Raw genomic sequence first — 27,026 nt, 5'->3', positions numbered from 1 at the left:
ACACAACTTCGTGTGACAAGCTTGTTTTTTCTTTCATTATAATCTCGCATCTTCGATGACCGATTGAGCTCAAATTTTCACAGGTTCGTTATTTCATACATATTATGTTGAGATACAGCAAGTGAGAAGACTGGTCTTTGACAATTACCAATAGTGTCAAACCAACCAACACTACCGACAAACAAACAAACACTCCCCCCCCCCCATAAAAAAACACCCAGACAAATAAATAAAGGGCAATGTTGCTGAAAAATATTTTGCAAAATACACAAACAAAGTCCCAGGTTTCATCTGCATACATGGTCTGTCCCTCCACGGTATATAATTGATCACTGGACTCAGTGGTATCAATACTGCAATTAACCAGCCACACTCTACCGCACAGCAGGGATGAGGGCAGTTAATGACCGTAGTTCAAAGTGTTGCTAGGGGATGAATGATTATGAGGTGCCACGTGTACCCACACTGCACTACTCAAGGTTAAGTTCATCTGATAGCTATTTTCTTCCTCCATGGATAGTGTGTATAATGTGATACATTGATTCTTGGATGCTTTCTGAAGTCTTTAAAGGAACACGTTGCCTTGGATCGGACGAGTTGGTCTATAAAAAGCGTTTGAAACCGTTTGTTATCAAATAAATATGATTAGAAAGATGTTTTAAAAGTAGAATATAATGTTCCACACAAGTATCACTCAAAATTGCACGGTTTTCTTTTTACGTTGCGAACTATCACGGTCGGCCATTTATGGGAGTAAAAATTTTGACTCCCATAAATGGCCGACCGTGTTATTGGACGATGTAAAAAGAAAACCACGCAATTTCGAGGCATATTTGTGTAGATAATTGTATTCTACTTTTACATCATCTTTCTAACCATGCATTTTATAACAAACGGTCACAAAACGCTTTTCAAAGACCAACTCGACCGATCCAAGGTAACGTGTTCCTTTAATGCTTTAATTAACTGGTGACATGACAGCGAAAGTGACCACAGAGCATGCAATGCATCCATGCAGACAATCTTTGAATAAGGGTCAAGTCTAATTACTTACATTTTTATGGAGTTGACACTCTCTGGTATATGCAGTTGATAGGAAATATTGGTGTTTCTGTATATTAATATTGTTTCTGTAAGTTAAAATTGCTACTGTAGTGCTAAATGTATCAAAAAGGGGAATCCGCCGGCGGAACGATCGACAATTTCCTTTATAGCCGAGCATGGAGCCAAGTGACCGCCTATTATTATTTCGATTATTCAGAGGCTTTGCTTGAAAACAAAACTACTTCTAAGGGTCACGAAAAGACTCTTCTTCCAAGTTGGGTTTATAGGCAGTCATGCAACAGCTTTTTCTAGTTTATTTTTTTTTTACTTCTATCCGACCAATCTTCTGCAGGAATGGGTACCTTCTTCCATCCATGCTATGAAATTGAAACATAATGTTCCTCCTTGATGTGACCAAACAAAGTCACACAGACCCCCCCCCCCCAACTCCGCTCACCCTGCCCAAAACCCACCCCCACCCATGGACTTTTGGAGGCGACCACAGGGGATTCAACAATGCACCCGTCCCATCGCACGCAAGCAACAATCAAGCGACGCCACGCAAAACCCGGATGCGGGTAGCTCTAGCGGTAGACAGTGGAGAAATGGGATAGGCCATTTTAGATTTGCATGTCATGAATTATTCAGATTTTATTTCTAACGATCGTCCACCGCTACACGTTTACACTCACGTGCAAAGTGATTGGCCAAAACGATGTCACGAATTGGGCTAATTTATGAAAACAAATCTACAAGAAAACCATTTTATCTAAGTATAAGGTATTTTTTAGTATGTTAGTGGTAATTATTTGAAGAACTAAACAAAATAATACGCATTAGTTTTCCATAAAAACCCTAAAAATTGTGATTTGGTCGTAACAACTTTAGCCAATCACAGGGCTCGTTTCATATTGGGATTAGAAATAAATAGGCGCAAACATCTTGATCAACGGAGGTATCAGGTAAGTTTGAATGTGCAGTTATTTTTAAGAAAAATTACAATTTTTAGACGATTTATTTGTGTTTCATTAATCACTATCCATACGAGAAAATATTTTCCTCGTGAAATTATTGTAAAAATGTGGCAATATAAGTATTTTTTATCGTAAATATGGGTGGAAATCGTTCGTACCCTTCCGTCGTTTTTATCACACCTAAATTTTTTTATGCTTTGTTCTTGACAGCTGGAATACGTTAATTATTTCATGAAATTTCCATTTAATATCCCAATATGTGCACATAAAACGTTTCCTTAATTTCTACTTAACAGGATTGCTTAAATTTCTAACCGTTATTTGGTTGTTTTTACGGGGGATTTGCCGTGATATTTTCGAGCCATTGCGTCAAATAGGGGAGGTCGCATCACCCAAAATGGCGTCGTGCTGATTTTATTTGAGGTCAAATTCATAATTATTTTAGCATTTTCAGGCGCAGTAACACAACTAGTCGTCGTTTTCACAATGTTTTACAGGATCCACATATAAGTAGAGAACCTAAGCTTGATTAATGAAGTGATTCCACGAGGGAATATGATATATTTATCCGTCCGTATTTTGTCCCTCAGGATAGGCTTGTAATTATTGTGAACAGGGGTGGTACAGTGGTCCAAAAGTGCCTCCGCGGCATTGTGTGCGTGTTTGTATGGGGGTTGATGGGCTTGCCCACTGCACTGTAGGGCTTTTCTCAGAATGGAGTGTGCCAATGTGGGACGTTACCATTTTTTTCTTTCAGAGTCTAAACGTGTTGTGTATTATGTCATGTCCCTCTGTAGTAGTAGTAGAGGAACTGAAAAGACTTGGTGTTTTTCCTGCACTCTGTATCGTAATGGGAGAAGCCATGATCAGAAAATGCTGTGTGATAATTGGATGTAACTTTTGTTTGGGCTAAACTAAATTAAGGGGATGGGTGTAATTTTGGAAGATTATTCAAACCAAATGATTGTGTTGAATTTAAACGAATCTTGGCAATGTCTTACCTTAGTGCTAAAATCTACTAATTGACCATTATTTTATTATTTATTACTAAAAGTATGCTTAAATGTTTAAAAGGTCATTTTTTTGTCCATACCAGTTGAAGTTTTAAAGTCTTCTTACAAAGCATTTCGGTTGAGTCTGATTGACAGTCCCCCCCCCCCCGAAATAAAAACAACAACAACAACAACAACAACACACAACACAAAAATAAACTTTACAAACAATTCAAGGGTATATTTGGTCTTCTCCATCAGAGAGAACGACATGTTTACGGAGTGGAAATAATTTCATGTCATTTAGTTTACGTCAAGTGGGACTCATAAATAAAAATGTGTTGTTTTGAAACTATCATCATCATAGATTTAATGGCGGTCTTCCATGAAAATTAATATGGGGCCCTAAAAAACAAAAAAAAACATTGTAATCCCTAGGGCTCAAATTTTACATTTCATCCAAGTACTGGGTAGTTTTTAGTGTCGGGCCAGTAAATTAATTACTGAAAATTTTACATTTCATACGAGGCCAGTACTGAGTAGTTTTTAGTTTTTAATGTCGGGCCAGTAAATTAATTACTGAAAATTTTACATTTCATCCGAGGCCAGTACTGGGTAGTTTTTAGTGTCGGGCCAGTAAATTAATTACTAAAAATTTTACATTTCATCCGAGGCCAGTGCTGAGTAGTTTTTAGTGTCGGGCCAGTAAATTAATTACTGAAAAGTCTGGCAATCTTGTGAAAATAATTCTGGTCTGATAAACATGTTAAACAACAACCGGTGTTGAAATAACCTACGGCACCAAAGCAATTACCGTTAAGCCCTGTTCTTTTGCAAGGTTACAATACAAACCCAGGCCGATGATACTTCACGGAGGCAGCAAAGGCCTCCATATGCCCCCTCGGGACATTGCCTCTGTGCCCTTGAAATACATTACAGTAGAAATGTACAATTTCCTCATAGGGTGCCCTTTAATTACTGAGGAGAAAATGCCTTGGTGCCCTTGCCCTTTCAAAATGAAGCACACGACGTGCAAACTAACAGAAGTGCCCCTAAACGGAGGAAAATTACTGTGGCCCCTTCAAGGCCTGAACAACCTACTGTAGTCGTGAAGAATTTCCCCCCCCCACCCCCCCCCCACCCCCCACACTCGAGCACTGCATAACATTTTGTTTGCCACTTTTTTTCATTGACACGCAATTAAATAATTTTAAAAACCAAAATTAATATTCTTTATCACCGATGCAAATTTAACATCTATTAAATCTTTTGCAGTACCCGCTGCTAAACGTAGGATTCGAACTGCCTCTAGCCACCGGGCAATCTCGTTGGTCTAGTTGGTAAGACACTGCTCTAGAATTGCAAAGGTCCTGGGTTCAAGGCTAACCCGAGTAATATGCCTGTGATTTTTTCACAGAACTTGATTGCTAACACTAACACACATCGGTGTAAATTGGTTAAAAACCAAATAAATAATCTTCATCCCCAATGCAAATTTAACATCTATTAGATTAAATATTTGTTTTGTTTCAATTTTAACATTTAGAAAGATATGGAACAAGACGGTCGACAACCAGTCTGGCCACCGCACTATATTGTTGAGAGTGGAAATAACGCACCTACGTATCCATCCGCTGAACAAGACGATCCAATGCAACATAACGGAGTATCTAGCTCAGAGGGGTTGGTGGAGGTAGGTGGAACAGCCCTATTTAATTAATTTGAATTGGAGATGTGAATTGGAGATGTGAATGTAATAATAGATCTCCAGGTCATCATGTGTTGAAGTATTTTGTACATCCTTAGCAGCACCCTTGAGGAAGTTAGGAACGGCCTGTTTCTAGTCTCATGTAGTATACGCAAATTCCCCATGACTCAAATACTCAAAGACTAGGACCTATTGACCCATTTCACCTGACATCATCATCAAAAAAATCTTAAATGCGCCATACTGGTGGGCAATTTCACTGTACGTTTTTATATATAACTCTATGGGGGGATTGTGCGTTATGCAGTGAAAGTGCACGTTTTAGGCGACGCGGCATTGATACACACAAACCTAACTTGCCCACCAACATGGTGAGTGCAGATCAGTCACTGCGTGTGACGCGCGTGCAAGGGGTAAATTTTTTTCTATATGAAGTCAAATAGATTAAATAATAAAGACGAGCTTTCTCAGTCTTCAGTAGGTTGCTCCTTATTACAGCCTTGAAGGCTAAGCTAGGAGGTTGGTGGCCGATGACCTATCAGCCGGTGCGGCAAGAACTCAAGGATTAATCTACACAGCAAAGAAGCTATTATTGACACAACCACAGTACAGACAAAATAGGAATTTCTTTTAAAGGGCTGCAGTGTTTTTTTTAATAATTTGAGCGATTAAACATGACTTTTTAAACCTGAAATATTTTTTATATTTTTTTTATATTAAATGCGCAAGTAGTTTAAAAATGGTTTTCAAGAGATTAGGGGAACCCACCCCGCCCCTAAAAGGGGCATAAACGTGACGTCATGTCGGGAACCTGAGCCGTCGGGCCCCCTGGCTGTGTGCTTATAGAGACGTATGCACTGTGTGGCCTGGTACCTAGGCGCGTGTAGTTAGGGACCAGACTCTTTTTCCGACGATATGTTTGAATTCCCGCTGGACGTCAATGGTAGGGGGCGGTAACAATCCACAAAAGGGGGGCATGACTTATTCCCTAATTACGCAAGTGAGATATGTCGGGGGAAAAAAAAACCCACAATTTTTTGAGGTTCAATACATATATCAGAAATAAATGACAGCAAAATTAACTGTTTTATTTTAATTCACTGCAGCATCCCTTTAAGGTGTTTTTATACGTACGTTTGGTATGACTCTGAAAAATTATATGAATAAAAAAACTATGGATAGTTCTATGCATTTTAGAGACCTTTCACTCTGAGATACTGCGGTCACAATGATGGGGCCTTTGACTTTAAATACCCCCAAATGTGAAAATAAGGACTGCTATAATCACTCCTGGTTCTTAACAGTATCTGAAAAACACGACCACCTTTTTAAAAAAGAAATATTTTTCTGGGTTTGTTTTCTTGTAAATATCTACATTAAAATTTAATACATTCGAACGGTCCAAAATCTAAAAAAAAAGGTGTACATGTACATGCCCTTAGTCTGAGTAGTGAAAGCATCTATATTAAATGGATAATACAAATCAAAAAAAGTTGATGATGACATTGTTTATTTTTTGTCTTTATATAGCAGAGACCCCGACCCTTTCGACCATACATGGCGGGATATGAACCTCAACCCAGTGGTCAAGCTTATAGCGACAACGAACCTCAGTCTACAGTAAGAGAGAGTGATATAGCTACTGTAGCGTACCAAGCAGCAGAGAGAATACCTGCAACACCAGGTAAATAAAATGGCCCCTCTATAACAATAGACCGATCCATTAGGCTTGCCCGCGGTGCACATGTGAGCAAGAACATGTAAGCCTCTCCAATGCCATTCTACACAACTCTGTCGCGCGCACCAAGCCTACAGTGTGATTGGTCAATACGCAATGGGGCGGAGCTTAATGGATCGGTCTATTCTAAACTCGTTGCTCTGGTTATGCTGTCTTCTGGGCCCAAATCATATAATAGCCCTGCTTTCCGTACGCAAAGAATCTGCACTTTACAAAAAGCAGGAATTACTGCACTTACGTCAAGCATTTTTTTCATGGGTTGGCAGGGAATTTTTGTTTCTGCACATGCATATACTCCACATTACTAGGATTCTTTGCTTTCACAGCTAGCGCAGAAATTTGGCGCTTGCACAGTGCAGAGAGTGGTGATCATAAACGCTTAATTAAGTTTGATGTATCTGTTTCAAAAGCCACTGTGAGACAGTCGTTTACATGGCTCGAAATTGACACTAGACTGCAGGCCCACAGTTTAGCATTCGGCTAGTAAACTCATGACTGGATGCTGGACAAGTCCAATAGTCTTGTGGTTTCCAAGTCCTGTCAACTTTTCTTTGTTAGACCCAAAGTAATTATATATCTTTTTATACTTCAGACAATGAAGCAGTTCCTGTACAGAATCCCAGCACACCGGATTCAAGTCTACCTCCAGACTCCCCTGTCCTACATCAAATGGAACCACCCGCTCAATCAGCCAGCCACGTAATGCCTGCAGTTGCTCCAGTCTACAATGTGACCGTACCATTAGAGAACAGAATGGGGGTAGCGCCACCACCACCAGTGGTAGAACCAGATGTGGAGCAACCTCCAAGTGGAGATGTTCTTGTCTTGATATCTTGCGGCAGCGGTGGGATTGTCGAGGATGCTGGAGCCGGACCTTCTTCAGCATCTGACAATCAGTTTGAAGGAAGACGCTCAACCAGGCTCTCTCAGCTCCCTAGTACATCTGGCTTAAATGCTGAGTCAATGAGTGAGTTACATGAAAAACCTTTCGAGCAAACATTAATGATTTGGGAGATCTGTAAAGTGTTGGTGTAGTTTTAATGTAATTTTTTGAAATGCTTTACTGTCCAATTCAAAATTCACATTTTTTCATATGATGAACAAATTAATTGAATGGATTTGAATTGAATCCTATATTAGTGTAGTTGTATACAATCAAACTAACCTTTTTGCGTTTTTGAGATATCGCTGAAAATGCGGAGCGAGTATGCAGGAAGAATAATCCCTATTAGGAAATTATGATCTGTAAAGCATTACACGGTATTGCTTCTCAGATTCACAGGCCTGATACTTCACGGAGGCAACGGAGGCGATTGCCTCCGTTGCCCCTTGCCCTTGCCTTGGTGCCCTTGAAATGCTCAAGTAGAAATTTACAATTTCCTCATAGGGTGCCCTTTGTCAAAGAGAAAATGCCTTGGTGCCCTTGCCTTTTCAAAAATGAAGCATACAGGCCTGGGGGGTGTTTCATAAAGCTTAACAATTAATCTTATCTCCCAATAATCAATCTTATCTCCCAACAATTAATCTTAAACTACTCAAATTTACAATCAATCTTATCTCCGTTTTATAAAGAAAGTTAAGATCAATATCAAACTTAACTTCACTCTGAATCAATCTTGGCCTCACACATGGTCCTAGATCAATTGTAGGAGTAAGACAATTAACCTTAAGTGATATGTGACAATTTGGCGGGAAAATAAACACAGAGAGTTGCAATATTGGTGCTGCCTTTTACATCATTCATTTGCTAAATACATCATGGCGCTTCAACTCCTCTTGATGAACAATCGTCGCGCTTTGCGTAGGGAGAGAGTGTTTAGAGATAGAAAGAACCCTCTTGATGTATATGATGATGTTGAAATGTACAAGAAGTATAGATTCACTCGGTTTGGATGCATCCATATTATCGACATGATAGAGGACCGCCTGCAACATCCCACAAGGAGAAATCATGCATTGCCAGCCAGTTTGCAAGTCTTCATTGCCCTGCGTTTTTATGCAACTGGTTGCTTGTTCGATTGTGCAAGTGAAATGCACGGGTGTAGTATTGCCACTTGTTCTCGAGTATTAAGGAGAGTGACCCCTGAATTATGTCGTCTTCGAAATGACATTGTCAAATTCCCGACAACACCAGCAGCAGTGCAAGGGACGCAGAGGGATTTTTTTGCCAAAGCAGGCTTCCCCCAAATAGTAGGGGCCGTTGATGGAACACATGTATGTCTACATGGATGCAATCTTGGAGAAAATGAGCACATATTTGTCAATAGGAAGGGCAAACATAGCATCAACATCCAGCTCATATGTGATGTGAAATTCATGATAACAAATGTAGTCGCGAGGTGGCCTGGCAGCACACACGACAGCCGGATATTGCAGGAAAGCCGCATCGGGCAATTATTTGAACGTGGCCAGTTACAAGGCATCCTCCTTGGTGATTCAGGGTACCCAGTTCGACCATGGTTGATGACCCCATTGGCGAATCCTGCTACCAATGGAGAAAGAGCTTACAACAGGTAAATATTATAAACAAGCCCCCAAACAAAGGTGGCTGTCATCAGAGCTACAGGCCCTAGTAGAGGCATTGCTGGGTCATGTGGGGTGTGGGGCACTCAGCAAAATGCACCGCTTCAAATTTGATGGTTGAGGGGCATACAAAGTTTTAAGCCGTACTGTAACACCAAAAATAATAAAAAGTAATTGATCAATGAAAAATCAAGGCAATAAGCTATGCAATCAGTGACACTTGCTTGGTTTCTCCCGAACGTTTTTTGCTGCTGAATCATTACATTTTTCATTTTTTTAAATTATTATTATTATTATTTATTTATTTATTGAAAAACTACCTTACTTCAGAGGGTGCAGTTTCTCACAATGTTTTATACTATCAAGGCTCTCCATTACATGTTTTCAAGTAAGGTTTTATAATAATAATTATTTTGAGTAATTACCGATAGTGACTGCCTTTAAAATGCTTGTTTTATTTTTAGTTTTGTTTTTATTTATGTCATGCAGATCTCAAACTACCACAAGAGCAGTAATAGAGCAAGTTAACGGGCAGCTGAAAAACAAATTCCGGTGTCTGCTTGGCCATGGCATGCAAATTATACCCGAGAGAGCATGTGATGTTATTGTTGCCTGCTGTGTGCTCTTTAACATTAGCAAGGAATTGAGAGAACCTCATCTTGATCCTGAAAATGATCAGGAAGACGGCGCCGAAGACAATGAAGACAATGAAGATAATGACAATGCTGCTGCGGTAACAGGGGCTGCTGCCAGGGAAGAAATCATCAACAATTTCTTTGGCTAAATATGAAGCTTTGTTCCATTAAAGGCAGTGGACACTATTGGTAATTACTCAAAATATTTATTAGCATCAAACCTTTCTTGGTAACTAGTAATGGGGAGAGGTTGATAGTGTAAAACATTGTGAGAAACAGCTCCCTCTGAAGTAATGTAGTTTTCGAGAAAGAAGTAATTTTTCCTGAATTTGATTTCGAGACCTCAGGTTTAGAATTTGAGGTCTCGAAATCAACCATCTAGAAGCACACAACTACGTGTGACAAAGGTGTTTTTTTCTTTCATTAATATTTCGCAATTTCGACGACCGATTGAGCTCAAATTTTCACAGGTTTGTTATTTTATGTATATGTTGAGATACACCAACTGAGAAGACTAGTCTTCGACAATTACCAATAGTGTCCACTGTCTTTAAGAACCTTAACTATCCTTCGAAAACCAGTGTACATTAGGTGCATCGCCTGTATTTTACAAGCAATTTCCAGAATTTATTTCTCATTTGAACTTTGTAAAATTATCAGTCTTGTTTAGTCCCAATTCATTTAGTGATAATAAGGTTGTTAATTTTTGGTTTGTCAAACTTTGCCTTTAATGCCTTCATAATATGAGTCAAAAGGGAGGAAAGACTATTATTGCAAGGGGATAGAACACTCACACACTTGCTCAATTTCACCACCGACATCACCGTTGCGTAATTTATTCATGCGCTATTCATGGACATTTCAAAGGTCATTTACCTCTTAACAGTTAAATCAGTTTACCAACCCTTGTAAGCACATGACATTGGTGGTGGAATCGAGCAAATTGCCTGTTTTTATGAGCTTCTCTAAAAAACAAAAAACAAACCAATAACACAAATAATATAGTAGGCTGTAAGATGTTTCATATTTAATATTAACAAGCTTTAAAGTAAAACAATTGAGAACATCACACATCCTTTAAATTTTAAATATATTGCTGGCATCTTTGAGTAAACAGTTAAACCCACATATGTACATCTTTAAATTAATTTGAATTAGTTGTCATTCTAATTTATAAAGCTATTGACAATAGCACCTGAGATAGAGCAAAAAACTTAATAAAATGGGAACTTGTGAAATTGCTTAACTTTTGGCCTCAACCTCAGCACTAAAGGCTACATCCAAACCTACCTTTTTCAAATGTTCGTTTTTATATTTGAAGATGTTTTATTTTTATCGTGAGGCGGTTTTTACCTGTGTCAAATCTGAGACAAATACAACAATATTTCCTGTGGTACTCAATTTTCTTTATTATTAAAATCTGTTATAAAAGCACTGAGCTTTATACTGTGTAATTTTCTGTATTATTTGTGGTTTATAATAAGACGTATTGGATCGGGTTGTAACAAATTTTATTTGCACAAATCTATCAGGATACTGAAACTTCCTGAAAGTACAAGTGAAAAGCACAGTTGGCTGCCTAAAAGCTTTAGAGCAAGGCCTGAATACAACTATTATAACAAATGTATCTGTGCACAAGTAAAACGAGTGTTTAAAAACTTGTGATTAAAACTCAACAATCTTTGGAAAAACCAGAAACACTTAGTTTTAAATTAGGCCTCCTGCATGGAATGAAACATTGTTGATGATGTCAAACACTGAAGGCATTCCAACATGCCTTTCTGCACCTCCAGATTTTGTCTCATAACATCTAATTTCAAATGCTCGACTCTCAACAGCTCTTCGTGAATTTCATGGTCTCGTACATGTACTGCTGATTTTGTTTTAACTACATGTATGTTGTTGCTGCTGCTCTTGGTGTTACGGTTGCTGCTGCTCTTGGTGTTACTGTTGCTGCTGCTCTTGGTGTTACTGTTGCTGCTGCTCTTGGTGTTACTGTTGTTGGAACTCGTAGTGTTACTGTTGTTGCTGCTCATGGTGTTACCGTTGTTGCTGTTCATGGTGTTACCGTTGTTGCTGCTCATGGTGTTACCGTTGTTGCTACTAATGTTGCTGGTGCTGTTCTCTTGAGAAGACCCGTCCTCCGTTGATTCTGAACACTGAAGTAAACAGACAATACAGTTATGTATACAATAGGACACAAACAAGCAAGCAAGCAAACAAGCAAGCGAGCAAGACAAAGCTTAAATAGTATAACATCCAGTACCATCCTTTCTTAGGTTGCCAAACTTACCTCACTGTCAACTGGTGGTATTGGATCAGTCTCAGTGTCCTGCCCATGGATCCCCATTTTGGATTGTTCAGCCAAGGCATCTAATACATGTTCATATGTGTCATTCCTGGCTGGCATTGATCCACCTCCTGAAAATTTTGATAAGTTCATGCCTATTAATTATTTAAACGCCACTATTTAAATGAATGTTTGTTAATTTACTTTATATGAGTCCAATTTGAATGACTATAATAATAATAATAACAAAACAATAACAATAACAATAACAATAACAATAACAATAACAATAACAATAACAATAACAATAACAATAACAATAACAATAACAATAACAATAACAATAACAATAACAATAACAATAACAATAACAATAACAATAACAATAACAATAACAATAACAATAACAATAATAATAATAATAATAACAACAATAATTATCTTCAAGTACATGTACGAGCTAATCCTCCAATCAGATTCGCAGAATGGAGTGGTGATAAAAACCTATAATTTTTATTGCATGGCTAATATCACTACCTGCGTATTGTGTGTTCTATGTTCTGCGCTAAGTTTGCTTGAAGATAAATACGATATTTCATGCGCGCTCATGGAAATACAGAAAATATAGCGCTTCTGCATCAAATATCCAACTCGGCCTTCGGCCTCGTTGGATATGGGACGCAGAAGCGCTATATTTTTCCGTATTCCACTCGGGCTTGTGCGATAACTTGTTATTATTAATACTTGGTACATGTACATGTAAGTCTATTTGCTGTTAAAAACAAAGCAAATAAAACAGTGCATAGTAAATCCAATTAATTAACAAAATGAGTCAAGTTAGGACAATTTTTAATACACAATTTGTCATTCATAATGTAGTTGTAAAACTCACTTTATCCTGGCTTAATTTGAGGTTTTAACTTACCGGTAATATTCTTCTCATTGTTGTATTTGAGTGCATGTACTTTTAACTCATTCCACTTCTTTCTCACATCTACCCATTCCCTCTGCTGAGGTCCCCCAGCCATCCTTAAGGTGTCGGCAGCCATTCTCCAACACTTCTGTCTCCTAGCTTCGACCTGAATTTTAATAAAAAACATTATACACCTAGTAGTTTTTAAAAATGTGACCCGTGAATCACAAGTCCACAGTGGCAAGTCCATGTCATGATTGTAGAGTAAAAAAACTCTCAAGTCCCACAATTTTACTCCTCCATACATGTATAGTAGCCAAATAGTTCCTAGCAATCCTTACCTGCAAGAATGCATGCTTAAAGCTTACCTTTTGGGAGCAATGGCCTGCCTTCCCATACAGCTCAGCTGTGTTTGCTTTTACAAACCCTGAAAGTACTCGCATCTCTGTGGTAGTGAAGTTTTTGTTTCTGGGCTTTGTGCCCTTTTTTTTGCCCTGAAAAAAAAACAAAAACAAAAACGTATGTTTTGTTCAAAAGGTTTACCTTTGTTTTTTTCAGTTCCTCACATATACGGCTGTATATGTTGCAAAAATGTTGTTGTCATAAAATGTGCTTATTATCTTTCCTGCTAGGAAAGATAAATAAGATCATGTTAAAACCAAGTTGCTCAATAACAGCATCTTGCAATATTGTTTGCACCAACTTTGCTCTGGAGTGAGCTGTCAGATTAAAAGCAAAAATAAAATTCATCTTTATATAATCTTATGATAATCTCTTTTTATTAAGTAATTATTGGAAAGTGCATGTAAATGTATTTATCTTAAGCAAGATCAATTTATTTATTTATTGATTTCTTTTTGTTTACCATTTTTTCTGTGTTTCTGTCTTGGAATCTGAAACAAAAACATGGCAACAGATATTATTAACCCAAATCAATCAGTAAGAACTACAGTGAGGATACTGCAAATACATGGCAGTGTACTTTGTTCAAATTATGTGCAACTCAATAATTTGGAGTACGTCAAAGTAACATACATTTAAAAAAACATACGGTACACTATTATTTATTAAAACAAATTTATGTTAGTGGTCATGATAAAACATGAACACTCAATACTTTTTCCATTATTGAATGACATTTTAGTATTTTACCTTAAAATATATTGATAAGAGTAGGCCTACAAATCAGACTTTTAACCAGACTAACTAATGTGACTATGGATCAAATTAAATAAACCATGACTACTGAATTTATAAAGTATAAAAGTACAACTAAGTGATAAAAATATCAACCACATGAGGTAAAATTTGAATGCTATGCATATGACAGCATACCAATTCAAAACCATAGAGTAGACAATTTTGAAGAAATATTTTTGTCAATAGACCACTTGATTGAATGGTATTACCATTCAATCAAGTGATCCATTGACAAAAATATTTCTTCAAAATTGTCTACTCTATGGTTTTGAATTGGTATAAATCAGTTGTAATCACGTAAGTACATCAACATTGAACCCAATTTATGTACTAAACTGCCTGAAAATTAATATAATGAAGTCAAACCAACTTAACAAATTTCATAGCTAATAAAACTATAGCCACACCCCCTCCAGTGTGCACCGTAATTAGCAGTGTGTTTTGATGGGTCACTATGCACCGCTAGCCCCCACGCCGTCACTGGCGATTCACGCTGAAAAACAGCAGTTTTTAAGTCGCTAAAAACCACACATGTGCTTGGTTTATTTTCATTCAAGAACACTTAAGTGAGCCCTGTGAACATAAACTATAAAATAGCAAACTATCAACGTTCTAATCCAACAACAAATCATAAAAGAATCGAATTTATTTTCTACTTACCACGGTTCCACCACTCACGATGAAAACAAGATGGCCGACTTCAAAAAGTTTTGAGAGCCCAAAAGTGTGTTTTGGGTCAAAGGTCGCGCTTTAGGCTCTGTCAATAAAATTGAAGTCTTAAGATACAATTGATATCAATCTTTTCGTACGGTCGATTGATCTTACGCTAAGATTGATTTTATGAAACAGATTTTTACAATTAATTGTAGACTAAGATTGATTCAGACTTAAGATTGATAGTTAAGATTAATTGTATTATGTTCTTTATGAAACACCCCCCTGGAGTCATCGAATAAATACTGTTATTTTAGACATAAAACTTCAAAGTATCTTATGTTTCTCAAAATGCGTTATATAGTTTCAATTACTGCTGTAGGCTCCTAACCAGGTTCTTATTGCCATTAATTTTCAGGGTGATTACCAAACAGATACCTTCTCTTTAGTTAATGTTGCCTCACCTCAACCAATTACTTATTAATTGTCTTGTTTTTTTTTCTTTTCTTAGTCGAAGATGATCAGGATTTACTTGATGAGGAGGAATTCTTAAAGCAGGGAGCGTTACAGACCATCTCGGACAACCCTGTTATCTCCAGAGCTCGAGCGAGTCTCCCAAGTCAACTACAAATCTTCAAAGTAGAGAATAATGAAGTTGGTGAGTAGAAGAGGATGAGAAGGAGGAGGGGAGGCCTATGATAAGATGTGGGTCTTGAAGAAGGGTTCAAGTTTTTAGATAATCTTCCCGTCAAGGGAACTCTGCTAACTCCCACAATTCTTTAAGTAGTGTCTTCCTGAACCCTTAAAGGCACCGGATATGTTTGGTAATTGTCAAAGACCAGTCTTCTCGTTGGTGTATCCCAACATATGCACAAAATAACAAACCTGTGAAAATTTGAGCTATGTTGGTCGTCGAAGTTGCGAGATAATAATGAAAGAAAAAACACCCTTGTCACACAAAAGTTGTGTGCTTTCAGATGCTTGATTTCGGGACCTCAAAATCTAAATCTGAGGTCTCGAAATCAAATATTTTAGTGGAAAATTACTTTGATGTTCAGCCGTCGTTTTCACCAAACTCTTCCTAACTTATAAGTTCCATAACCAATAGACTTCAGAACGCATTGAACCCATCGAGATAGGATTAATCCTAGCATTTCGTGAAATCGACTGCAGTTACTGTATGGTGTTGGACCGAAGACTGCCCTTGTAAACAAGTCCAACAGTTTGGGTGTTTGGTTACTGTTGGTGTTGGACTGAATGCTGCACTAAGAGTTTGTGTGTTTGATTTTTGTTAAGAGTGAGGAAGGATCCTAGTAAATCAATCAAGGAAAATAGGTTTAAGAATTTAGTGATAAACTTTTCTCTCTGACTTTGACATACTTTACTCATTTGATTCTTTCGATGCGCAGGTGTATTTGCGAAGAGAGTTATTCCAAAGCGCACCCAGTTTGGTCCAATGGAGGGCAAGATCTTACGACAAGAATTCTTACACAAAGGAACATTGAAATGGCTGGTAAGTTGAAGCTCGAACGCTGCTTAATATTTTCATTTTCTGTTGAAATTATAATTATAATTACTATTGTATAATTTAATAAATACGGCCTCGTTGGATATGGGACGCAGAAGCGCTATATTTTTTCATATTCCACTTGCACTTGTTTGATAACTTATAATATTGCACGGCTAATATCACTACCTGCGTCTTGTGTGTTTTATGTCAGGCTTCAAGTTTGCTTGAAGATAAATTTGTTATCACATGCGCGCTCTTGGAAACACGACCTCGTTGGATATGGGACGCAAAAGCGCTATATTTTTCCGTATTCCACTCACCTTGTGTGATAACTTATAATATTTAACTTGATTAGGGTTTGAAATTTTGCTATCAGTATGTTTGATCATCTTAAATACTTGACTTTATTCAAAAATGGAGCTGTCCTCAACCTGTTTCAAATCAGTTATTCCCTATTTTGTTGCTTAAAGGCAGTGGACACTATTGGTATTTACTCAAAATAATTATTAGCATAAAACCTTTCTTGGTGACGAGTAATGGGGAGAGGTTGATGGTATAAAACATTGTGAGAAAAGGCTCCCTCTAAAGTGCCATAGTTTTCGAGACAGAAGTAATTTTCAACGAATTTGATTTCGAGAGCTCAGATTTAGAACTTGAGGTCTCAAAATCAACCATTTAAATGCACACAACTTCGTGTGACAAGGGGTTTTTTTCTTTCATTATTATCTTGCAAACTTCGATGACCGATTGAGCTCAAATTTTCACATGTTAGTTATTTTATGCATAAATGTTGAAATACACCAACTGTGAAGGCTAGTCTTTGACAATTACCAATAGTGTCCAGTGTCTTTAAGTAATTCCACGTACCTAGACAACAAGTACCGTTAGTTGACTTGGATCCCACATGAGTCATTTGAGTGTGTACGTCCATGTGCATGTACATTGCTATTCAGTTGTCAATCACGGTTGACTAAACATGTGCGACTCAACTTGCTCCTTCAAGAACTTGTTCCTCCTAGAAACACTTGTTTCTCCTAGAAAATTGACGTCTCAATATTTTCCCCTATGTAGGTTAAACGAGATGGACAAGATGCCTATCTCGACTGCTCCGACGAACAGGAAAGTAACTGGATGGGTTTCATCCGGCCGGCAAAACGCTACAGTGAGCAGAATCTGATTGCGTTCCAACTCGAGAACTCCATCTACTTTGCTACCATTAAAAGCGTGGAACCCAAGACGGAGCTGAAAGTGTGGTATGCAAAGTCTTACGCTGAGCTCATTGGAGAGAAGGTGCTAGAAATAACAGCAGAGGAAGCGGCAGGTTAGTTGAGAAAACAGGGTTTTATCATCTTCTGGTTTTTGGATTTGGTTATATATTCTAAACGCTCTTATGAGCGAAGTGAGAAGAGAGAAGACAATGAAGAAATTTAAGTCGTAGATGTGGGAGGAAAACCCCAAAGACTTATTCCAGGGAAAACCCATGACGTCAAGTAGGGACTGAAAACCCAATTCTTGTAGTACCCCTTGGCGCGATTCAAACTGGGGTCCCGGAGGTGGAAGGCGAGGCAAGACACCACTACACCAACCTGAATGCCCGGTTTGGGCAGAGAAGAGATCAAATCTTGCCGAAAAGTAGTTGGTTGCCTGACGTTTCAACCCTAGCAGAGTCTCTCTCAAAGACTCAATGACAACACAAAAAACACAAACAGATATGCTGGTGTAACAAAAGCAGTCAAGTGTTAATATGATACAGATGAAAACACACACGGAAAGCAGGGGATGAACAAAGAGGATAGTAACAACAAACGTGGGTGGGGAAGGGGTTTTTTTGACCACAAAAAAAGTATGAAACACAAAAGACAAAATCAATGATGGGAAGAGGGAGAGAAAAGTAATTGATGTGTTGTAAAGAGAAGGCAAAATCAAAAAGTTGTCATTTCCTTTTTGGATGTTCAGACAATGAGGTTGAATGGTCTAGAGACGTCTTATCCATAGTTTCTCCTTACTCGAGATGAACAATCTCTCTGCGGTTTCCTGGTGCCTCAATTCAATCGGATCAAATCTTGTGAACTGTTCGAGGGAGAATCTTATGGGGTAATATTTTAGGGCATAGAATGAGGAAAATATTTCTTCTTGTACTCGTGCCAGCTAAGTTTTGCAAGTTCATCTTGTAAGTTTGTCACACTAAAGTACAGCATTGGTTCTCTTAATCACCAAGCCTTTTGTTTTGCTCCCAATTTTCTTTTCAAACAGAACTTCAAGACAAGGAAAACTCCTGGCCATGTTTTGAGTGCAGTAGAAAGTTCAGGACGTCGGAGCTACTTCAGAAGCATTTAGCAACCCACGACGCTTTGCACAGTCGAGCCTCCCGGGGCCGACCTCGAGGCCGAAGAGGAAGACCTCGAAAATACCCTGAAGGCTATCAGAGGAAGCAGCTCGTGGCTCAGGCCAAGCTGCGTCAGTCTCGACGGGTCCAACGCAAGAAACCAGAACAGTTCAACTGCAACATGTGCCCCAAGTCTTTCCCCAGGTTGTATAGTCTGCAGCGACACATGGTCATGCATTCTGGCGAGAAGAACTTCACCTGTAACATCTGTAACAAGACCTTTGCTCATATCTACAACCGCACCAGGCACTTGAGACGTCACGAAGAGAAAGGGGAGTACCCGGGGATGCCGCTTCAGAAGCAGTCAAGTCAGTCGATGTGGGGTTGCGACAGCTGCGATCTCGAGTTTGAGAGTGAGGAGCTTCTAAATCTCCATGAGCTGACTCACTCGCCATCTCTGACGGATCCAGAATGGGATGAAGGCGAGGACGGTCCGATGGCAGTGGCAGCTCGTCTGCTGGTTGATGCCTCATCTATAGTCAGTGCTAATCATGCTGGAGAGACTTCTACAGGGCAGCAGTTTGATCCTCAAGGTGGGGCTGCTACACCTGTCATGGTCTCAAGGAGTGGACCTCTTGGCAATCCTCTCACTCAGGCTACCTCTGGGATCATTCCGATGCAAATCTCCACTAATCCACCTGTCCAACCAGAAGCAACGATCCAACAGCAACAACCATCCATGATGCAGCCTTCTCAACAGCCAGCAGTCTCTGTTTCCTTTCAGCAAATTCCTGGTGTTCAGGAAATGGGACAAGTGTCTGTGCCACCTCCTCAGTACCCGAACCAAAACCTTGTGGCAAACACACCAGGACAGCTACAGAGCCAAAATGTCATATTCCCGGGAGACTGGCCTTCCGGTTCAAATCAGCAACCACAGAATCAGGAAGGTATAATTCCAGCACTACCTGCAGACAGCGCTCTCCGATGTCCAGAATGCAATGAGGTTTTCCAGAACAGAAAGTTTCTTGCCCTTCATGCATCCGCCCATGGAAAGAACCGCCCCGTCGTCGACAAGCCACCCCCAATCCACCGATGTGGGCAATGCAGTAAGGTCTTCAAGGACAAAGCTAAATATGAGAGGCATCTTAATATTCACTCCAGCGATGCCTTTAAGCCGTTACAATGTAATGTCTGCGGGAAGCGCTTTATGAGTAACTCAGCCATCGCCTGTCATATGAAGGTGCACTCAGGGCAGAAATACTACAAGTGTCCGTTCTGTGAAGAGGGCTTCGACCGCATGGAGCTACTCAGAAATCACGTCCCGTACCACAGTGTCAACGGCATGTACACCTGTCCGCATTGTGGTAAGCAGTTCAGGGACTACCCTCAGATCCGGAAGCATATCCGCGGTTTCCACTCGCAGAAAGAGTTCCCCTGCCCTCACTGTGACAGGATCTTCCCCCGACCAGATAAACTAAAGTTGCACATGTTACGGCATTCTGACCACAAGGATTTCTTGTGCGCTAACTGCGGCAAACAGTTCAAACGGAAAGACAAGCTGAAGGAACACATGCACCGAATGCACAACCCCCAGCGCGAGGCCGCAAATCTCGCCATCGCAAGCAAGCCTCGGAAAGCACCATTCAAACCAAAGTTTGCTCCTACAGACATCAACGCATTCACCTTCAAGTGCAGACTGTGCTCCATCGGGTTCAAGCGACGCGGAATGCTCGTCAACCATCTTGCCAAGCAGCATCCCGAAACGCCACCAGAGTCAGTTCCAGAACTGAACCTACCAATCGTAAAACCAAACCGCAACTACTTCTGCGCGTATTGCGAGAAGGTGTACAAGAGCAGTAGTAAGAGGAAGATTCACATCTTGAAGAATCATCCAGGATCTATAGTTCCGCCAAGTCTGCGCAAGACAAAAGGAGATCCCAATAGTCCTCTTGGAGATCCTCATACGGCACCAGCAGGTACCACTACAACCCACTACTTTGCTTGTGCCCACTGCCCTCGCCAGTACAGCACTAAAGCTAAGATGATGGATCACGTGAGGAAGAAGCACATGGAACCAGTACAGACGATGGAGACTTCACTCTCTACCACACCGGCCACAGTGACTGTCCTGCAACAAGATGGTCAAAATTTATACCAGGAGGGCCAGGTCACACAAATAGCTGTTGTGGCGCACGTTCAGGACGGGATGCCAGAAACAGTTTACATCCAGGAGGCACCAGATTATCAACAGGTCAGCGAGGTCCAATCCATCACACCAGTTGCACTGACCAATCATGTAGCGGGCCAGGGACAGCAGCCTATACTGACGTCCTCATTGCACGGCCAGGCAGCTCATGTTATAGCAACAATTGCTGCTGCAGCGCAAGAAGCTGCGCAACAGCAGCAGAATAATCAAGACCATCAGATCATTCGTCAACCGGAGCTGATTCGATACATCGACACCACCAATACGGGCCAAGGTCAATCAGAAGCTGTACAGGCAGATCTCCTGACTCAAGCCATGTCCGAACTCTCACAATCCATAGAGTTCCGTCAGCAACCAGTCGGCGACTATCAACATCTGACACAACGTATCATTCAACACGCTGTACAACCAGGTCAACAGATCCAACTGCAGCCCCAGACCATTCAAGTCACCCAAATTCCAGTCTCTCAAATCCCGGTGACGCAAGTAACCAACGCCCAGATTCCAGTGTCGCATATTTCCATGACGCCAACGAGCATTGCCGTGTCACAGATTCCAGTCACCTATGTGACGCAGAGTGCGACGTCGAACGGTGGGATATCAGCAACGCAGCAACCTACAGTCGATGTCAGCCAACTCCGTCAGACGGACTCCCCGTACCAACCACAGCTTCTAAATCTTCAGAATAGCGTGCAACCAATGAGCTCCCCAATACCAATGCAGCAGCAACAGCAGCAGCAAGATCCGCAAGCTCAGCAGCAGCAAACACAGCAGCAACAGCAGCCAACGGTGTATATTCAACGCACATGGGCAAATTATCAACCCCAGTATCGTTAAACTCAAGATGAAAGATGTCATTTCTTCTATTTCTTTACTTCCTGCGAATGCAAACATTCAAAGAGACCTTTGGAGATGCAAAAAAGGACAACGCACTGTTTTTTAAACTCAAAGTGAAAGATTTCAGTTCCTCTGTTGTTTTTACCCTCTAAAGTTCGGTCCAAACTTCCTGCAAAAATTTGGTGACTTAAAAAGGACAACACACTGTTTTTCCAATTGTGACACAAGAAAATCCACTCTGCACGAAGCATTCGCAAGTAGTATGAACAGGGCTTAAAAGAACATTACAGAATTGGTAAGAAACAGAAATCGTGAAAATCACAAATTTACATGATTTACACGGTGATGATGATAGTAGAAACTTTCCTTTGAAATATTTCTGTCCTAAATTTCAAATTTGATGAGAAATAAATAATCTAATTTTATAAATTTTTGTTTTGGCGTCGGTGCAATCCAAAATTTATAATCGGTTTTTCAATATTTTATTTTTCTCGAGACACAGATGGACGATCGATCTCGAACTTCTACCGGTTTGTCAGTTTATGTATCTGGTGGATTACATAAAGTGCTTACACTGCCAGCAACTGTTTTGTTAGCAAAACCAATTCTGTAATGTTTCTTTAAGTACTGTTTGACCAATCAGAATCATCAACATAGTTTGGACTGATACAGCCTACTAAAAGATAGTTGTCTGCTGTTAAGCTGCAAACTTGAAATCCCTGCACTTACATCAACCTGGCTTCAGGTAATTTAGTTTGACTTTTTAAAGTTCGAAATTTCAGTTATTGTAAAAAATGTGTTGAATGATCTTAGACATGTTAGAACAGAAAAGAAAAAAAACGTCTGAAATTTTAACTAAGTCTTTCAACCAAAGCTGTAAAATGTGTTGACTTTTGTCACTGTTAAGTTTGAAAATTGTACATGTATGTTGCCTTTTTACGGAAGCATATTGTCGACCCGTTATCAAGTACATACACGATAAGTTATCAGACACAAACAATAATTCCCAACTGATTGTGTATGTACATGATATGTTCAAACATATACATGTAGTGTACATGTATAGACGATGTGACCTATGTTTACATTTAAACCGCCCTCTGTTGAAAAAACACTGTGTACGTCATGTTTCGCCGGGCAAAAAGACGCGTAGTCATGGTAAGATTGCATACACTTTCTAGCTGGCTGCCAAAACACAAAGGTTTTGCCCGGCGGTATGTGCGCGAATCATGTTATGGTTTTCGTGTGACGTCAGAGGTCACATCGCCTATAAATTACATGATGATTGACTGTGTACAAGTATACACGATAGCGAAGTGAACTTTTTTCTCTCATGTGGCGTCAATACGCTTCAATACTTTTGGGCAGTGGTATAAAAAGTAATTTTATTTAGTAATAATTGTGTGTTGAAAATGTAAAGTATTATGTTGAAAAAATTAGCGTGGAAAATTGCATTTACATTACGCATATATTTTAAAATGAGAGGCACAGGTACACTCGTAAATCTGATTGGCTTGATGAATTATGAATATTCATAGATTAAACTTGTTTTCTAATTCGTCATTCATGAATTAAACTTGTTTCCTAACTGGTCTATAAATTCACGTCTAAAGAAAGTAAGCTTTAAAAATTTGTTTTCCCCTTTTGGAAACTTTAATTTAATTACATACCTTTTCTTGCAGATTGTGTGTAAGACACATTTGTAGCCAAACTTTTATTTTTAAGATGTTACTTTAATTGTTTCAATTGTAATTTTTAAGAGTTGAATTGGAAGAAACAGGCACTTTTTTAATCAACTTTCTAACGACAATTTTTGTGAAACAAAATTTGGTTATTATTCTTTCACCACATGTACGAATTCAGAAAGTTGTCGGTGATAAATTGTACTTCATTCATAACAAAAATTACCAGAGCGCAGAAAGCTGTCCATAAGGCAACATAAAACAAAAAATTGTTGATCGTCCCGCCCGACCATTCAAACCCCCAACCCCATTTTTTTTTCTTTTTTTTTAAATTTTTTTTTATTATAATAAAAAACCTTTTCAGCTGATATTTTTATTCTTCAAAATGAACAGGTTGGAAAAGATGTTTAAAGAAGGTTTTTATTCATGTTGGCAAAGCAAGAACAATTCTTCAAATATTTACTTGGGCTATACTGTGCTTAGTTGTTTGAAAAAGCTTACAGAAAATGTCATCTAGGAGTTAAATTTATTTGACAAAATTATTGAAAACATAAAAAAAAAAACCTCACAAACCCTCTGTTTTAAAGTGATTGTGATGATTTCTTTATTCTTGATTTCATATATTTTTGGCATGTCAAAAAAACTTTTTAAAAAAGAAAGAAAAAAAAAAAAACCCTCCCTCCCCCATCCGCAAAAAAAAAAGGGACGATCAAAAAAAAATTTTCTGTGACTCAACTACAGAAAATTTTGCTGCGCATAGCCAACCATCATGCAAGTAGCGCTTAGGAAACTTTTTTCGTGGCCCGCAGTCACGAGGCCAATTTGTACACCAGATTATTGTAAATACATGTAAATACTGCAGAAAAATGTGTTTATATTTATTGCAATTTGAGATAATGCCAAGTTGGAGGATACACCAATAATTATTGATCATTGTGTCTGAGTTCTGACCAACATGAGAAGTTTGAACGATTGTGTTTTTAATATTATCACCTTTTCTTTGAGTTTAAAAATCTTAAATACAGGCCTTCTGAGGCATGTTTATAATATTTCTTATTTCTTTTTTGTTGGGCATAGGTTTTTGTGTATGGGGTACAATTTACTTCTTTTTTCCCCTCAAACTATTTATTGAATTTTGTTTCACTTGTTAATTGATCTTGTACAGTCAGTCAAGTTCCCTAAAATTGCAATGCAGTTCTCTAAGGAATGGGTCACCATGTATAAGGCATCAGTCTATTAAAGATGAAACCTCAACACTTGCTGTACAAACAATTGGTTAAAAGTAATTTAAATTATTTTCTTTATTTTCTTCAATTACTTGTATTAAAAGTAGGGTCATAGATTTGTAAAGAACAAAATTAATGACCATAAAAACTGAAAAGAAATTCAGCTGTTGTGTGTTGATAGTGTTAACTCCTGACGATGACTAGAGCAAGCTAGTCAAAACGTTAAGACCAATTTCAAGAACAGACTCCGGGGTAGTGCAGTTAACTACGATCCTATAAGCTAAAGTAGTAGTCCCAGCCAATTTTACCTTCCGCCCAAATAGTAGTTAAAAAGCAGGACAGTTCTTTTCAGAACCAAGAAGTCTCCCGAACATGCGATAAATCTACTCCACGGTAAACTGTACCTGTAAAGTAGATACACACATGGCGTTACAGCAAACCAAATATATATTTTAAGAAAGGACTCCCTTCGAAGTGGTTTGGATAAGTTATCGTAACCAAAAACATTTAAAACTGAAAAAGTTTGTACACGCTATATCACCTTGCTAACATGGATGGATTCAACGGGACAAGTTTTGTGCCGTTTTCTCAGCAAGTAGACACTGTAGTCAGCTGAAACTTTCACATGTGACTTCGATTGAATCTTTCTTTATAATTTTGTTTATAATCAGTTTTCACATGAGACTTCGATTGAATCTTTCTTTATAATTTTGTCTATAATCAGCACTATATCGATAAAAAAAACAATCTAAGACCCTACATGTACCTGCAGAAGAAAATTTATGAAGCACTAAAACACCATAGTATGAAATAAAGAAGTTATATGAGCAGATACTTTTTTGTGTCAAATATTTTTTAATCTTCATCAAAATTGTGTGAATTGCATATTTTTGTTATAAACTTCTACAAAAATCATGTTTTTGAAGGGGTTGTGTTGTCATGCATGTCACAACCAAAGCAGGACCCAATTTCATAAAGTGGCTCAGGCATAAACTTTTGAGTAACAATTGTCTAAGCCGTAATGAGCAGGATACCAGTTGCAAATTGTACATGTAGTATGATAGTTTGGCTGGTAACCTTATTCTGGTGAGCCTTATTTTGTTGTGCTTAGCTTCTTTTTGTGCTTAAGCAGCTCGATGAAGCTGGGCCCAGGTCTGTGGCTACACATGAAATATTGAACTCTCATCCGGTTACTGCAAGCGCAAGCCCTCGCTCTCACTAGACGACAATACTTATTCTAGTTACATGTATTGTGAAATTATCAGTTTAGCTTGGGGGATTCGTACCCACAACCATGTGATTGCAAGTCCTGCAGTCTAACCACTGGTTCAAACCTTGAGAACTTGATAGATATCGCATGCGAACGGATACGGTTAGTGCGACGGAAACTTCATCATTATGACGTCATACTCTACTTGCTATCCGCTTTACGTGCAGACGACACTGATATTCCGCTTGCTAGAAGTATTAAGTAGGTTTCGGATAGCTAAACGTATGCGTATCCGTTCGTGTGCGAAACCTCCCCAATATCCCCTATTTGTGTGGTTTCCTCTGCAGATAAGCAACGTATAAAGTTCTACACAGTCCACCCTACCCCCCCCATAAAACTCCGTATGGCTATGACTTCTTAGCCAATCAGAGAATGTTATGACCTCATAAATATGTATAAATGGTATCACCTCATAAATATGTAAATGGTTTAACCTCATAAATATGCATGAAGTACCAAGGGAGTATTCGCAACACAGATAAAATCTCAACATCCTTTCATCCTACAAAAAAGACTTACTAACATTAAAACTAAAAAACAACCAATTATAAACATTGCAATGTTCATATTCAATCAACACGACAAAATATACAGTCAAAATGTGTCACCAAGCTGCACACAATACTTTTACAGGACCCATAAACCAATCCCAGACAAATCTAGTCTGCCTCGTGAAGACGATCAGCGCATACTGATCGAAACGCCAAGTTGTTAAACCACTGGTTCTTCTCAAAACCACCACAGCTCATTAAGTGATTCATTACATGGCGTCTCCGAAAACCTGACTTGATTGTATCTTCACCATTTCAAAATCCAGGCCTCAAAATTACACGTCACCCAGTTGCTTCTTTTTTTTCTTCTTTTTTTTTGCTTCAAATTACTTCATTTTTTTAGTCCTAAAACTTTAGTCTGGTTCCCTCTCATTATGTTTTTCGTGTTTTAGGCTTCTTCTTAATAGATCTGGTATCCTGTTCGCCTGCTCCGCCCACGTCTCGAACTTCACTTATGCTCGGTTGACTAAAGGTCTTTAATGATTGGCTGAATTGTTGAAGTACTGGTAGAACCTTAGCGTGGTTGAATCCGATCGCAATCAAAGCTACAATCAGCGGCAAAGCTAGATGGGAACCACTCGATACTTCTTGGTCCACAGAACGGCGCTGTAAAAAAAAGAAGTTTTTCCAGATTAATGGGATGGTAGCAAATGATGACAAAGACTAAATATTTGGACTAACTACAATGTGAAAAAAAAACTGAACTCTGAGCGCAAAACGCGAAAGCATGGACATTCAAAAACTTGT

At 38.9% G+C, this 27,026-nt stretch overlaps 4 protein-coding genes across 4 annotated transcripts in view; 2 read left to right on the top strand and 2 right to left on the bottom strand.

The window, feature by feature from the left end:
* The first annotated feature begins 1,976 nt into the window (after positions 1-1,976).
* LOC139951258 (PR domain zinc finger protein 10-like) lies at positions 1,977-26,315 on the top strand. Its single transcript, XM_071950048.1, has 8 exons — positions 1,977-2,006; positions 4,557-4,703; positions 6,249-6,402; positions 7,049-7,423; positions 15,183-15,329; positions 16,081-16,184; positions 17,253-17,502; positions 18,435-26,315. The coding sequence occupies exons 2-8, from the start codon at positions 4,563-4,565 to the stop codon at positions 21,548-21,550; spliced, it is 4,287 nt and encodes a 1,428-aa protein (XP_071806149.1). The 5' UTR covers positions 1,977-2,006; positions 4,557-4,562; the 3' UTR covers positions 21,551-26,315.
* LOC139951609 (putative nuclease HARBI1) lies at positions 8,317-10,189 on the top strand. The gene is made up of 2 exons (XM_071950576.1): positions 8,317-8,969; positions 9,469-10,189. The coding sequence occupies exons 1-2, from the start codon at positions 8,317-8,319 to the stop codon at positions 9,761-9,763; spliced, it is 948 nt and encodes a 315-aa protein (XP_071806677.1). The 3' UTR covers positions 9,764-10,189.
* On the bottom strand, positions 10,454-14,707 carry LOC139951517 (uncharacterized). Its single transcript, XM_071950448.1, has 6 exons — positions 14,678-14,707; positions 13,683-13,710; positions 13,186-13,311; positions 12,830-12,983; positions 11,908-12,035; positions 10,454-11,773 (listed from the first exon to the last, which is right to left on the bottom strand). Exons 2-6 carry the CDS (start codon positions 13,683-13,685, stop codon positions 11,327-11,329), a joined length of 858 nt encoding a protein of 285 aa, XP_071806549.1. The 5' UTR covers positions 13,686-13,710; positions 14,678-14,707; the 3' UTR covers positions 10,454-11,326.
* The window catches only part of LOC139951259 (BOS complex subunit NOMO1-like), a 32,900-nt gene continuing 30,117 nt past the window's right edge, over positions 24,244-27,026 (bottom strand). The window contains exon 28 of the mRNA XM_071950049.1: positions 24,244-26,885. Coding sequence (XP_071806150.1) covers positions 26,652-26,885 — 234 coding nt within the window. The 3' untranslated portion in view covers positions 24,244-26,651. The remainder of the gene's footprint in view (positions 26,886-27,026) is intronic.

This window comes from Asterias amurensis, chromosome 19 (assembly GCF_032118995.1).
Source record: "Asterias amurensis chromosome 19, ASM3211899v1".
Lineage (NCBI taxonomy): Eukaryota > Metazoa > Echinodermata > Asteroidea > Forcipulatida > Asteriidae > Asterias > Asterias amurensis.
This window is presented reverse-complemented; position numbering and strand designations above follow the sequence as displayed.

Bases quoted from the DNA above. Each gene is read 5' to 3' on its own strand.
- LOC139951258 (XM_071950048.1), top strand. From the start codon at position 4,563: ATGGAACAAGACGGTCGACAACCAGTCTGGCCACCGCACTATATTGTT. The intron at 6,403-7,048 runs GTAAATAAAATG...TTTATACTTCAG, and splicing joins GAGAATACCTGCAACACCAG to ACAATGAAGCAGTTCCTGTA. The intron at 7,424-15,182 runs GTGAGTTACATG...TTCTTTTCTTAG, and splicing joins CTTAAATGCTGAGTCAATGA to TCGAAGATGATCAGGATTTA.
- LOC139951609 (XM_071950576.1), top strand. From the start codon at position 8,317: ATGTACAAGAAGTATAGATTCACTCGGTTTGGATGCATCCATATTATC. The intron at 8,970-9,468 runs GTAAATATTATA...TATGTCATGCAG, and splicing joins GGAGAAAGAGCTTACAACAG to ATCTCAAACTACCACAAGAG.
- LOC139951517 (XM_071950448.1), bottom strand. The intron at 12,036-12,829 runs GTAAGTTAAAAC...CAAAATTTTCAG, and splicing joins CAATGAGAAGAATATTACCG to GAGGTGGATCAATGCCAGCC. The intron at 11,774-11,907 runs GTAAGTTTGGCA...TGTTTACTTCAG, and splicing joins TACCACCAGTTGACAGTGAG to TGTTCAGAATCAACGGAGGA.